Source organism: Delphinapterus leucas, chromosome 15 (genome assembly GCF_059928025.1).
Source record: "Delphinapterus leucas isolate spDelLeu-1000000601 "Yukka" chromosome 15, BTC_Dleu_Yukka2, whole genome shotgun sequence".
NCBI lineage: Eukaryota > Metazoa > Chordata > Mammalia > Artiodactyla > Monodontidae > Delphinapterus > Delphinapterus leucas.
In genome coordinates this window covers 38,108,641-38,121,194 of record NC_143143.1, presented here as the reverse complement: position 1 = coordinate 38,121,194, position 12,554 = coordinate 38,108,641, and the positions used below count along the sequence as shown (strand labels likewise).

The window sequence follows — 12,554 nt, the reverse complement described above, 5'->3', positions numbered from 1 at the left end:
CGCCAGAACTAGAGAGAGGCCCGCGCGCCCCCCCTGTGCTGCAATGAAAGATCCCACGTGCCGCAACTAAGACCTGATGCAGCCAAAAATAAATAAATAAATGAATAAATAAACAAACAAATATTAAAAGAAAAAGGCTGGGCTTCCCTGGTGGCGCAGTGGTTGAGAATCTGCCTGCTAATGCAGGGGACACAGGTTCGAGCCCTGGTCTGGGAAGATCCCACATGCCGTGGAGCAACTAAGCCCGTGAGTCACAACTACTGAGCCTGCGCGTCTGGAGCCTGTGCTCCACAACGAGAGGCCGCAATAGTGAGAGGCCCGTGCACCGCGATGAAGAGTGGCCCCCGCTTGCCACAACTAGAGAAAGACCCTACACAGCCAAATAAATAAATAAATAAATAAAAAGGAAAAAAAAGAAAAAGGCTACAGAGTTTTATATGACTAAAACAGAGAAAAAATATTTTTTGACTCTCCTGTAACTAGTTTAAAAACTTTTATTAGCCAGCCTCCCCCCCACTGATAGGCGTGTAAAATGCTCACAGTGTGCTGGTACCACGACAGGGTCTCCCGTGGACACGCTGTGTCACAGGAGCCTGGGGTGCAGTCCAGGGGCAGTGGGAAGTCCCCGCGTCGTGGAAGAAGGAAGAGCGTAGTCAGACCTGCATCTAGAAAGGTCCCTTTGGGCACTGTGGGGAGAAAAGACTGAGGCAGAGGCTCACCCAGAAGGCTCTGCGGGTCCAGGAGGAGGGCTGGGGGGCCGGAGTGCAGACAGCGAGAGGCAGAGGGTTCAGCATACATTCGGATGGGGAATCAGGTGGGCCACGTTGACCTGGTAGATGGTGGTGCCACTTCTGGAGGTAAAGATGGCCACGAGAGGAGCAGGTTTGGGGTGGGGAATTAATATGCCTCACTCTCAGGAAATATGATTATTAAAATCGGAATGTGTCATTCGCTACTTTGAAATCATTTGTAACCCAGATACAAATTTCACCAACATCGAGCAGACCACTAAGTTCAGATGATGATGAAGAACCACACAAGGATGTGAAACTCCCTGAGCACCTGCTGTGTGCACTGAGCCTGCTGTGTGCAGGCACCCCCAGGGGTCAGCTCACAGAACCTCCCTGACAACCTCATTGGGCAGGCCCTTACTTCATTGTCCCCATTTTTACAGAAAAGCTCAGAGAGGTGAAGCAACTTCCCCACCATCACACAACCAGGAGAAGGCTGACCCAGAAGACACAGCCTGTGGAAAAGTCACCAAGTGAGGGGTCCTTAAGTTAAACCACTGAGATTAATGTTCTCCCATTCAGCCAGCAAGGGGAATGGAAAGATTTGTAAACTCCTGTCTTTTTGTTTTTTCAGTTGCGCCACATGGCTTGTGGGATCTTAGTTCCCTGACCAGGGATTGAATCCAGGCCCTAGGAAGTGAAAGCGTGGAGTCCTAACCATTGGACCGCCAGGGAATTCCCTGTCAACTGTCTTGAGAGCCCCACAGCTGCACACTAGGGCCTGTCTGAAAACATCTCCAGTGAACAACCTTGGGATCATCTGTTCAGTTAAAGGAATTCATCCAGTTGGACAAGTTACATACCTGGAAGGTGACAAGGGACTGGCAGCAGGGCCATGCTCTCTTCCCTAGCTTCGTGCCCCACATTTAAGAGTGACTAAAAGCACAGCAGTAGGAAGAAAGAGGGGGAAGGCCACAGGGAGAGCCACACTTTACAAATGAGTCACCTTCCATCACAAATGACCTAAAAATTCAACAGTGAAGAGTATTTGCTGAAGGTCAAATCAAACAGGCTCACTATTAACGGGACCAGTGTCCTGAGACCCCCACCACCAGGGCCACCGCCACCCTTTGGACTGGAGCCCCTCGGCAGCCAAGTGCCAGAGTCACCACCCCAACCCCACCCGCTGCACTGGAACGCCAACCAGAAACCCCAGATCAATCTCACTCTTCTACCTTCCACACGAAACTATACACATTTGGGTGCTTCCTCTTTTTACATTTCCTTTAAGCCATTTACCAGAAATACAGCTGATAAGGCAACAAACAAGTCAGGTAGTTCCTCAGTCTGGAGAGGAAGGGTTAGTCACCCACCCTTCAAAGGACCCACAAGTTGCTGAGTTATTCCTGCTACAAACACCATCTGTGCTCCACTCTCTGGCCACAGCCGCGATGACCAGCCCTGACCAAGAGTGCCTCACTGGCTGGCCCACCAGGAAGACATAAGGAGATATCAGCTGGACCCTGTCCTCGGGGAACTTCTCAGTGAGGGAGGTAGTGAAGACAAATGGAAAGCATTTGCTGCTGTTAGACATTAAAACCAGCAGTGAGGGACTTCCCTGGTGGTCCAGTGGTAAAGAATTGTCTTCCAGGACTTCCCTGGTGGCGCAGTGGTTAAGAATCCGCCTGCCAATGCAGGGGACATGGGTTCGAGACCTGCTCCGGGAAGATCCCACATGTCGCAGAGCAACTAAGCCCGTGCGCCACAACTACTGAGCCTGCGCTCTAGAGCCCGTGAGCCACAACTACTGAAGCCCGTGCGCCTAGAGCCCATGCTCTGCAACAAGAGAAGCCACCGCGATGTGAAGCCCACACACTGCAACGAAGAGTAGCCCCCGCTCGCCGCAACTAAAGAAAGCCCGTGTGCAGCAACAAAGACCCAACACAGCAATAAAATATATATATATATAAAATGAATAAATAAATCTTTTTTTAAAAAAGAATTGCCTTCTAATGCAGGGGACGTGGGTTTGATCCCTGGTCAGGGAGCTAAGATCCCACACACCACGGGGCAACTAAACCCACGCGCTACAACTACTGAGCTCACGCTCCTCTACGAGAGAGCCCGTGTGCCGCAAACTACAGAGCTCATGCTCCCTGGAGTCTGCGCGCCACAGCTAGAGAAGAGAAAATTCACACGCCACAACTAGAGAGAAGGCCCACGACCCACAATGATAGCCCACACACCACAACAAAAGATCCTGCATGCCTCAACTAAGACCCGATGCAGCCAAAAATAAATTAAATAAATAAATATTAAAAAAAAAAAAACAGCAGCGATATAGACAAGGTCCTACTGAAGAGCATAGGGAATTGTATTCAATATCCTGAGATAAACCATAATGGAGAGGCTTCCCTGGTGGTCCAGTGGTTAAGATGCCACGCACCCAATACAGGGGGCCCAGGTTCGATCCCTGGTAGGGAACTAGATCCCACATGCATGCCACAACTAAGAGCCTGCATGCTGCAACTAAACATGCCACAACCAAGAGCCCACATGCTGCAACTAAGACCCAGTGCAGCCAAATAAATAAACAAATAAATATTTTAAATGATAAAAAATAGGACTCCCCTGGTGGCACAGTGGTTAAGAATCCACCTGCCAACACAGGGGACACGGGTTCGAGCCCTGGTCTGGGAAGATCCCACATGCCACAGAGCAACTAAGTCCGTGCACCACAACTACTGAGCCTGCGCTCTGGAGCCCGCAAGCCACAACTATTTAAGCCCGTGCGCCTAGAGCCTGTGTTCGCAACAAGAGAAGCCACCTCAAGGAGAAGCCCACATACCACAACAAAGAGTAGCCCCCACTCATCACAACTAGAGAAAGCCTGTGCGCAGCAATGAAGACCCAACACAGCCAAAAATAAATAAATAAATATATTTTAAAAAAATAAAAATTGGGTTGCCTTTAAAAAAACATAATAGAAAAGAATATAAAAAAGAATGCATATTTTGGGACTCCCCTGGTGGCACAGTAGTTAAGAATCCGCCTGCCAAGGCAGGGGACACAGATTTGAGCCCTGGTCCAGGAAGATCCCACGTGCCATGGAGCAACTAAGCCCGTGTGCCACAACTAGTGAGCCTGTGCTGTAGAGCCCGCGAGCCACAACTACTGAACCCACGCGCCTAGAGCCCGTGCTCCGCAACAAAGACAAGCCACCGCAATGAGAAGCCCACGCACCGCAACAAAGAGTAGCTCTCGCTCGCTGCAACTAGAGAAAGCCTGTGCGCAGCAACGAAGACCCAACGCAGCCATAAATAAATAAATAAATTTATTTATTTAAAAAAAGAATGCATATATATGTATAACTGAGTCACTTTGCTGTACAGCAGAAATTAAGACAACATTGTAAGCCAACTATACTTCAATTAAAAAAAGAGAGAGAGGGGTTTCCCTGGTGGTCCAGTGGTTAAGAATCCGCCTTCCAATGCAGGGGACGTGGGTTCGATTCCTGGTCGGGGAACTAAGATCCTGCATGCTATGCGGGGCAACTAAGCCTGCATGCCACAACTAGAGAGAAGCCCGTGCGCCGCAACAAAGAGCCCGCGAGCCGCAACGAAACTCCCGCGTGATGCAACTAAGACCTGATGCAGCCAAAAAGAAAGAAATAAATTTTTTTTTAAAGAAAAAGAGAGAGAGAGACAAAAGAAAACCAGCAGCAATCGCTAAGCGCAGGTGGTTGAAGGGCTGAAGATGGCTTGACTCAGGCCTGACCAACCAGGCCCAGCACAGCCTCTGGAGGCCAGGCCAGGCCAAGCTTCTGAGCCTGCTAATGTCTTACAGACTCTGGTCCCCCAGGCCAAAGCATTAAGTAAATAAACAGCCAAAACACCTACATCATCAGAGGACCCTCTGCCAATTCACACCAAATTTAAATGGTGCGTATGAACCAACCAAAGTTATGTTCAAAGTTCCACTGAAAAAGGGCAATAAAGACTGTGAAAGTCTTCCACACAAAGAATAGAAGAGCAGCAAGGAATTCTGTGACCCCTCAGCCCTGGGCTCTTTATCCTAGTCACCACAGGTGACTAGGATAAATGCAGAAAAAAGCCAGGGGCATCCCTGTTTTCTCAGTTTTGACAAAGACCCACATAAAAGGCTCATTTACCATCTCTCAAGTCAGCGATCTGAAAAGATCTGAAAAACAGCCGTGTGCACACATGTGAAGCAAATGAGGACTGTTGCTCAGGCCTCCCGCCAGGGAACAGGGAGCCTGGACGACACCAGTGAGCACAGTGGGAGCAGCCTCCCGGCTGACACACTCCTCCACGCAGAATCAATGCTGAGAGAAGCACCTGCTGCTGCAGGAAACACATCCCCTGAGCTGAGGTTCCCACCCGGCTCCTCCTCCTGGCAGCGGGCATTCACTCGCTGCCTATTCACTACCCACTCTCCTCCTCCCTTCCCCGTTAACCCCAATCTTCCCCTGAAGGACCACTCCCGCTGCTGGAGAGTGGTGATGCTGTCTGAGTGGGGCACCCCACTTTTCTTCTGGAGTGGCCCTATCTGGTGTAAGCCCAAGAGCAGAGCCTCAGCCCTTGCACAGTGATTATGCTGGAGTGGGCAGGACACACTGGCACACAGCACCCCCAGCCACTCAGGGCAAACTGCAGAACGTTCCTTCAGTGGGAAGCATCTGTTTACAAAACAAGGGAGCCAACCTGAGAGCGAAGCTGGCCGCAGGAAGGCAGAGGCAAAGAAGCATTCAGAAACGGGACAGTTTCTTACAAAAACGAACGTAATCTCAGCATATAATCCAGCAATTGTGCTCCTTGATATTTTACCCAAAGGAAATGAAAACTCACGTCCACACAAAAACCTGCACACAGGTGTTTACCGCAGCTTTAGTCATAACTGCCAAAAACTGGAACCATCAGGATGTCCTTCAGCAGGTGAATGGATAAGTAAACTGTGGTCTATCCAGACAATGCAATATTATTCAGTGTTAAAAAGAAATGAGCTATCAAGCCACGAAAAGACACTGAAAAACCTTAAAAGCATATTACTAAGTGAAAGAAGCCAATATGAATAGGCTACATACTGTATACTTCCAGCTACGTGGCATTCTGGAAAAGGCAAAACTGTGGAGACAGTAAAAAGATCGGTGGTTGCCAGGGGTTGGGGGCTGGAGAGGTTAAACACGCCGAGCACAAAGGAAACTACCCTGTTTAGAGTGATAGATACAAGTCACGGAGAGGGAACCTAATGTAAGCTATGGACCGTGGGTGATTAGTGTAGGCTCATCAGCTGTAACAAATGACCGCCCTGGTGGGGGATGGTGATAGTGGGGGAGGCTGTGCATGGGGGGGGAGGGGTATATGGGAAACCTCTGTACCTTCCTCTTAATTTTGCTGGTAACCTAAAACTTCTCCGAAAAAAGAAATAAGTCTTTGAAAGAAAAATGGCTGGAGTCCGAATCAAACCACATCTGAAGCTGGGCCTGCCTCTGGACTTTTCACTTACCTGAGCCAACCAATCCCCTTCAGTGTTTAAGCCGGGGTGGGCTGGCTTTTCTGTGACTTTCACACCCTTGCAGAGCAAGTAGAATGTGCTGGACTCCATATCCTGCTAGTGCTGATGAACAATGACCCTGACACAGGGGACTGTCCACCCGCACAACCGCAAAGGCAGCCCCCAGAAGGACGGGGTCTGAGCACAGGCAGGACTCGTGAGCGCCAGACTCCCACGGCCACCAGCAGCTCCATGAGAGGCAAGTTAAAAACGAACATGTACGAGTCCTTACAGCAACATATTCTATTAATTTGATAGCAAAGGTTATTTATTACAAATAGAGCAAACCAAAGAGAAAAAAAGCAAAGTTGCTGCTATGACCGACCCCCGACTGAGAACTGAAAAGTGTGCAGACTGGCTGGTTGGGGGAGGGGTGGCACGCAGGAATTTCTAAAATTAGAAATCAGAATTGAGCTCAATTTGTTTTTCCCTGCAGCCCAGGCCTCAAATTTAATCCCATTTTTAAACTGTTCTAATCAAATATGACAACTTTCAGGTTAGGTCTGAAAAGCTGTGTCAGTTACTAGCCTTACCTATCAGGATAATTTTATAGTATATTCTGCCCTAAAAAGACTGCTAAATCAATAAGGTTTAAAGACAGTGAGCAAAAGGCCCACAAAAATTACCTAAACAGTGTATCTTCAATCACATCACTTAAAGGACATTTAAACCTTAAAAATGTTTAATCCTGTGTTTTATCAGCAAGTGACCAATTTCTCTGCCACAGTAAGCCTGAAGAAGTGATCTGCGCTTTTACTAACTCCACGGGAGAGGCCCAGCACCTGGGGATGTGCTTGCAGACTCTTGATTAAATCAGCAGGGCCACAGGAATTCCAGGCTTTCAAAGTTTCACAGGCAGGAGTATCCAGAATCAGCTACAGGGAAATGAGTGAGAACCGAAGTGCCCACTAAAATCGGCAACAGGCTCCAACTTGAGACCAAATAAACTTCCAGCAACCACAGAAAAGAGAACGAAGAAACAGGTTTCCAAAGTGGTAACAACTTCCCGATAGCACCACTCCACGCCTCCAAAGCCGCATATGTGCCCACGTGCAAAGACTGTGATCACAACTTCAGAATGCTGGGAACTGAATACACAACAGCACAACTCATTTTCTTGGCGGGAGAAAGGTCCAATCCTGGAGCCACAACCACTTTGGAAGTTCCCAAAGTGCTCGGACAACTTGAAGCACATCAGCCTCCTCACCACCACCCACCCCGACCTCTAGGAAGAACCTCATAAGACAGTTACAAAATGCAGTGATCCAGAATTCTCTACATACTGATGCACTGAAATGTCCACTCTTCTCTTTATTCAGCCAAAAGGATTATGTCTGCCAGGTAAACCACCTTCTGTGCAAGAGGACACAAATTTTACTGCTAAAGGGTAAGGTTTAGGGACTCCCCTGGTGGCACAGTGGTTGAGCGTATGCCTGCCAATGGAGGGGACACAGGTTCAATCCCTGGTCCGGGAAGATCCCACATGCTGCGGAGCAACTAAGCCCGTGTGCCACAACTACTGAGCCAGTGAGCCACAACTACTGAAGCCCACGCACCTAGAGCCCGTACTCTGCAACAAGAGAACCCACGGCAATGAGAAGCCAGTGTACTGCAACAAAGAGTAGCCCCCCGCTCGCCGCAACTAGAGAAAGCCCGCGCGCAGCAACGAAGACCCAACGCAGCCAAAAATAAATAAATAAATAAGTAAATTTATTAAAAAAAATAAAAATAAAGGGTAAGGTTTAAATGTCATATCACTTCTAAGAATTCCAATGTTCCTAATGACTTACAAAGCCATATATTTTAGGCTGTTCTTGATAAAAGTGCCCTCAAAATACAAACATTAAAAACATCTAATGACAAACGTGAAGGCATCATGAGTAAAGAGTAAAACCACAATTTGCCCCAGCTCCAGGAGTGCACCCACTTTGGGGCTGAAGGACAAGACCTTTCCCTGCTAGTTCTCCAGGTCTTGGAGGTGAGCACAGAAACGGAGGCCTCGGGTCGGACTCACCTGAACTCTCTGCCTTCGCTGTACCGTCTACTTGAGGAGGCCCTCGGGGCGGCGGTTTCCAGGAGCAGCTTCTGCGTGAGCCTGCCGGGGGGAGCAGGGTCTCTGCCATCGTCTTCGTCTACGTCTTGGTCACATTTCCATTCCTCATCTTCGTTCAAAGTGGGTAGGTATCCAGGTACTCCCTTCCCTGTCCCCGACCCGGAGCTCTGGTCACTGCAGAGCTTTGGGCTCTCCGAGCCTGTCCTCGTGTACTCCAAATAAATATCGGACTTGAGGAACGAGGGGTAGGTGTTCTCCTCCATGGTAGACTGGATTTCCGTCTGGGCCTGGTCGAACATGGCAGGATCAATCTGCTGCTTCATGATGCAGTCCTTTATGAAGCTCTTGGTGGCTGGCTTGGTCTGCCTGGACACAATGCCATTGTTATCAAGGATGTACTTGCGGTAGATAGCTCTGGCCAGCTTCAGCCTCTTCTCCTCATTCGAGTCACAGGGCTCCAGTTTCCTGAAGCCGCTGCAGGCAAACCAGAAGTCCAGGAGATCAGCACAGTCCTCCTGCTTCAGAAAAGTTCTAAACAGGTTTATCCCGTCTTGATCATCCAGTAGGGAGTGCAGCGACTCGGCCCACTTCAAGTACGGAGGGGTGGGCGAAGCGCTGCCCTCAGGCTCGTACCCCAGGTCCAGATCTGAGCGCCTCGGAGTGGCTGTTGAAGTCTCACCTTTAATTCCGGCACCTTTCCCAGAGCAGAAGCTGTGGCTGATGGGCCTGGGGTCCGTGGACACCAGTTCACCCTCCTCACCAGGCACTGGGGGTCGGGGGGCATCTTCGGTGAAACTTGCTCCGAGGTCCAAGGGGAAACCCTGCTCTTGGATATTCATTTTGGGACTCTGTGCGTCAATGAACAATGAGCGCTGCACCCTAATACATCAGTACTTACAGCTCCAAAGTGAATCAATCTGTCCTGTTGAAACCATTAAGAGGACAAGGATTAGGAAAGGTGGGTCCATGGAAACATGACCACAGAGGTTTTCTCAAGACAAGACTCGCAATGATGCCCTCCCGCTCGAACTCAAAGCCAGAAATTCAGTTTAAATTTTCAATCTTTTGTCACAAAAAAGGTTTGTACTATATTAGAACAATTTCTGGAAACTTTTCCAACTACAGGAATGCCTCTGGCACTAAGAAATGAATGTCCAGAACACAGAGAGCGCCACTACCCTCAGGTGTCATTCTGTGAGAACAAAGAGAGACTAGCAGCCCATCCCAGCTACAGAGCTGCATGGCCAGTCCCTCTCCTCAGGCTCCAGGAAGGCAGAAGGACTGGAGGAAAGAGAGGTGCTTCTGGTCCTCCCAGCTGTATAAACCTCACATGAAAGACGAGGATGTGTATCTGAGTAGAACAGGGTCGCTGTGATACTCAGATATGGCACATCACTCACCAGAAGGCAGGCGGTCTGCTCTCCACTCCACACTCTCCAGGCCCACAGCCACTGTGCTTCCTGCTGCCCCATTACTTCACACTTACTGTGCCTCACAACATATGCGAACACACAGCAACTTGCTCCTCTAAGTCTCAACACGCCCAAAAGAGCAGTTAACCGTGGGTCGTTTTCAGCATCTTCAAGTGAGTGACCAAAGGACATCACTCACATGCACAGACACAGGGGCCTTCTCACGCTGCCAATGATGTGGACAGTCTTTTTTTTTTTTTGCGGGATCTTAGTTTCCTGACCAGGGATTGAACCCGGGCCCTCAGCAGTGAAAGCACGGAGTCCTAACCACTGGACCGTCAGGGAATTCCCGTGGACAGTCTTAAAAACGCTTCATCAGAAAGCTGCTCTCAACTTTAAAACCTTGCTTAAAAGGAAAGTGTCCTTCTGATAGCAAATGACAATTGAGTACTCTGAGGAGCAGAGAAGGTATAGAACAAACGAAATCCAAACACAATTAGCCAAGGAAGCATACAGCTCACATGATTCAACTCCATAAAATGAAAAACAAATTACCCACCCTCTTAGAGGTCAGGGGACTATGGGTTTTGTTTCTGCTGCCAGATGCCTGTCTTGTATGAGGGAGGACTGTCCTGGACCGGGACTCTGCCATGGTCTTTGGTCCTCCCTGTCACTGAGCCCACGAGCTCAGGCTACACCTCCCCACCTGGCCTGCTGGATGTAAGTGGTCTGCCTAGGAGACTGGAGAGAAGCATGACAGGTCCAAATGCCTAAAGCACTGAACAAGCCAGAGGGAGCAGAGTGAAATCCTAAAACCTGGTACAAATACAAGGCGTGGATCTCCCCAGCCACCTCTCCACACTCTGGGTCCTGGCCTGCATGTAATCTGCCCCGGTACCTGCATTCTCACACTGCACACACTTCAGTTCACCTGCCAGCAGCTGCCAACAGCTAGAAGCACCTAGAGATGGAGGATGGGTCACAATTATTGTTCTGCAGCTAATGACTTTGTATGAAAACTACAGTGTAGGCTGCAATCTCAGCCTCGGCAGGAACAGCCTGCTCCTTCGTCAAGGCCCACGGGCTGTGACACTCTGCTGCTCGTGGACCACTTCAACTGCAAAGTCCTTTTTTTGAGTCCCATCAACAAGGAATGAGCACCTTTGATGTCTCCACACCAGTTCATGGATGTCTAGTGTCCTCCTGTCGGGGACACCATCTCAGGAAAGAGGACCCGCACCTGGTGCTCTGAGCCTTATGGATGGAGATACTCTAGTTCACTAGCCTTGAGAAAAAAACCAAGTCACTGCGTTCTAACAGGAGGCTAATGACAAGTCACTGTCACTTATCTCTTAAAGTGCTTATGTCTTCCATGTAAATGATTTGTAGCAGCCTGATTTAAACATTTTCTGCAGGGCCCACAGCATCTAACACAACGTCTTGCAACTAATGGGCACCAGTAAACACCTAATTCATTAACATTAAGGAAAACAACACTTGTCATAGATGCCAAATGTCAGCTCTTCACAGGTGCTGAAATAGCAGCAAATTCAAGATCTAGCCCTTTTTTATAAAAATGTGCTGTCTTGGTAGACTAACTTTTCATTTGTGTGAACACGTCCCCCTAATCATTTAAACTATTTTTTCATAGCCCAGAAGAAACATTTCTTAAACTTCACATCTATTTTTGGCTGTCAAATGACAGAAGACCTTTGGTGTCCCTGGAAGCACACGAACATCTCTCCAAATTACTGCTGTTATTGAAACGTGCTCCAATTACCAAAATATCTGGGTTCCCACGGAGAAGTACAGCAAGCATTCAGTGTGCACACACATACATACCACAGATAAAGCAGTTATATTAATCAGGTTAGAGTCAAACGCCCACAAACACGGAATCTGGCCAACAGCCTGTAACCACCATCAGTAAAGGGATTCCATAAAAGGAATCCACAACTCTGATACCTCATTTAAAATCACCTTCAGTCACTGCCTAGGTGCACCCTCTGGGTACCATGGCAGCCAGCTCAATGCTATAGGTGTGTGTATATTTATTTATTTTACTCAAATAGAACTTTTGAATTTTTGATTTATGTGGAGTGTGGAAATAATAGAGCATGATTCTGACATATTCCCAATTGTCCATTAATTAAAGTCTTGAAGGGTTGGGACTACTGTTTTACATGTAATCTGTTCCCCCACCACCTAAATCCTCAATGAGTAATGTAACCCAAAAAATCCACTTAGCTTTTCTGAAACTAGAAATCCAAGAAACATCAATACCTGCTGAAAAATCAAACAGAAACATTGTATTTTGCATGCTTTCCCATCCTTGTCCCTGAATAGAAGTTCCTAAAACTGAAACCCAGATACTGCTATCTTAGGAGGTCAGGTTTAGACTGTGTAAGTTCTCCAAAACAGGGCCTAGTCCAAGTACATCTGAGATTCTTCCTGAAGCAGCAGAGAACGTTAAGTACAAGCAAGAAGGAGGGGCTGAGATGCACAATAACTCTTTATTAATTATCTTAGAGATGGGCTGAGAAAAATCCCCAAAGGACTAATGTATTTTTCTCTTCTGTCCTCGAGGCTGAGCTATAAGTTTCACTGTCCTGACTATACAGCTCTGGTTTCATGAGCGACTGAATTCCAAAATGTAGGGCAGAGGTAGATTCTAAGATACACACCCAAGAGAGAGTTTTGGGGGCGAGCCATCAACCTGAAAGAGTAAAGCCCCTCAAGCAAGCCAAACCACAGCAGAGACCCAGACTCAGGCACCTCTGCCTC

At 48.2% G+C, this 12,554-nt stretch overlaps 1 protein-coding gene across 2 annotated transcripts in view; it reads right to left on the bottom strand.

Moving 5' to 3' along the window:
• Window positions 1–9,463, bottom strand: part of AXIN1 (axin 1) — a 50,635-nt gene extending 41,172 nt beyond the window's left edge. Inside the window, exon 1 of one of the 2 annotated variants that reach the window (XM_089896450.1) lies at window positions 8,320–9,463. In XM_089896450.1, the coding sequence (XP_089752576.1) occupies window positions 8,320–9,197 (878 nt within the window). In that variant the 5' untranslated portion in view covers window positions 9,198–9,463. The remainder of the gene's footprint in view (window positions 1–8,319) is intronic. The other variant, XM_022594313.3, reaches the window with a different exon arrangement.
• Window positions 9,464–12,554: the final 3,091 nt, after the last annotated feature.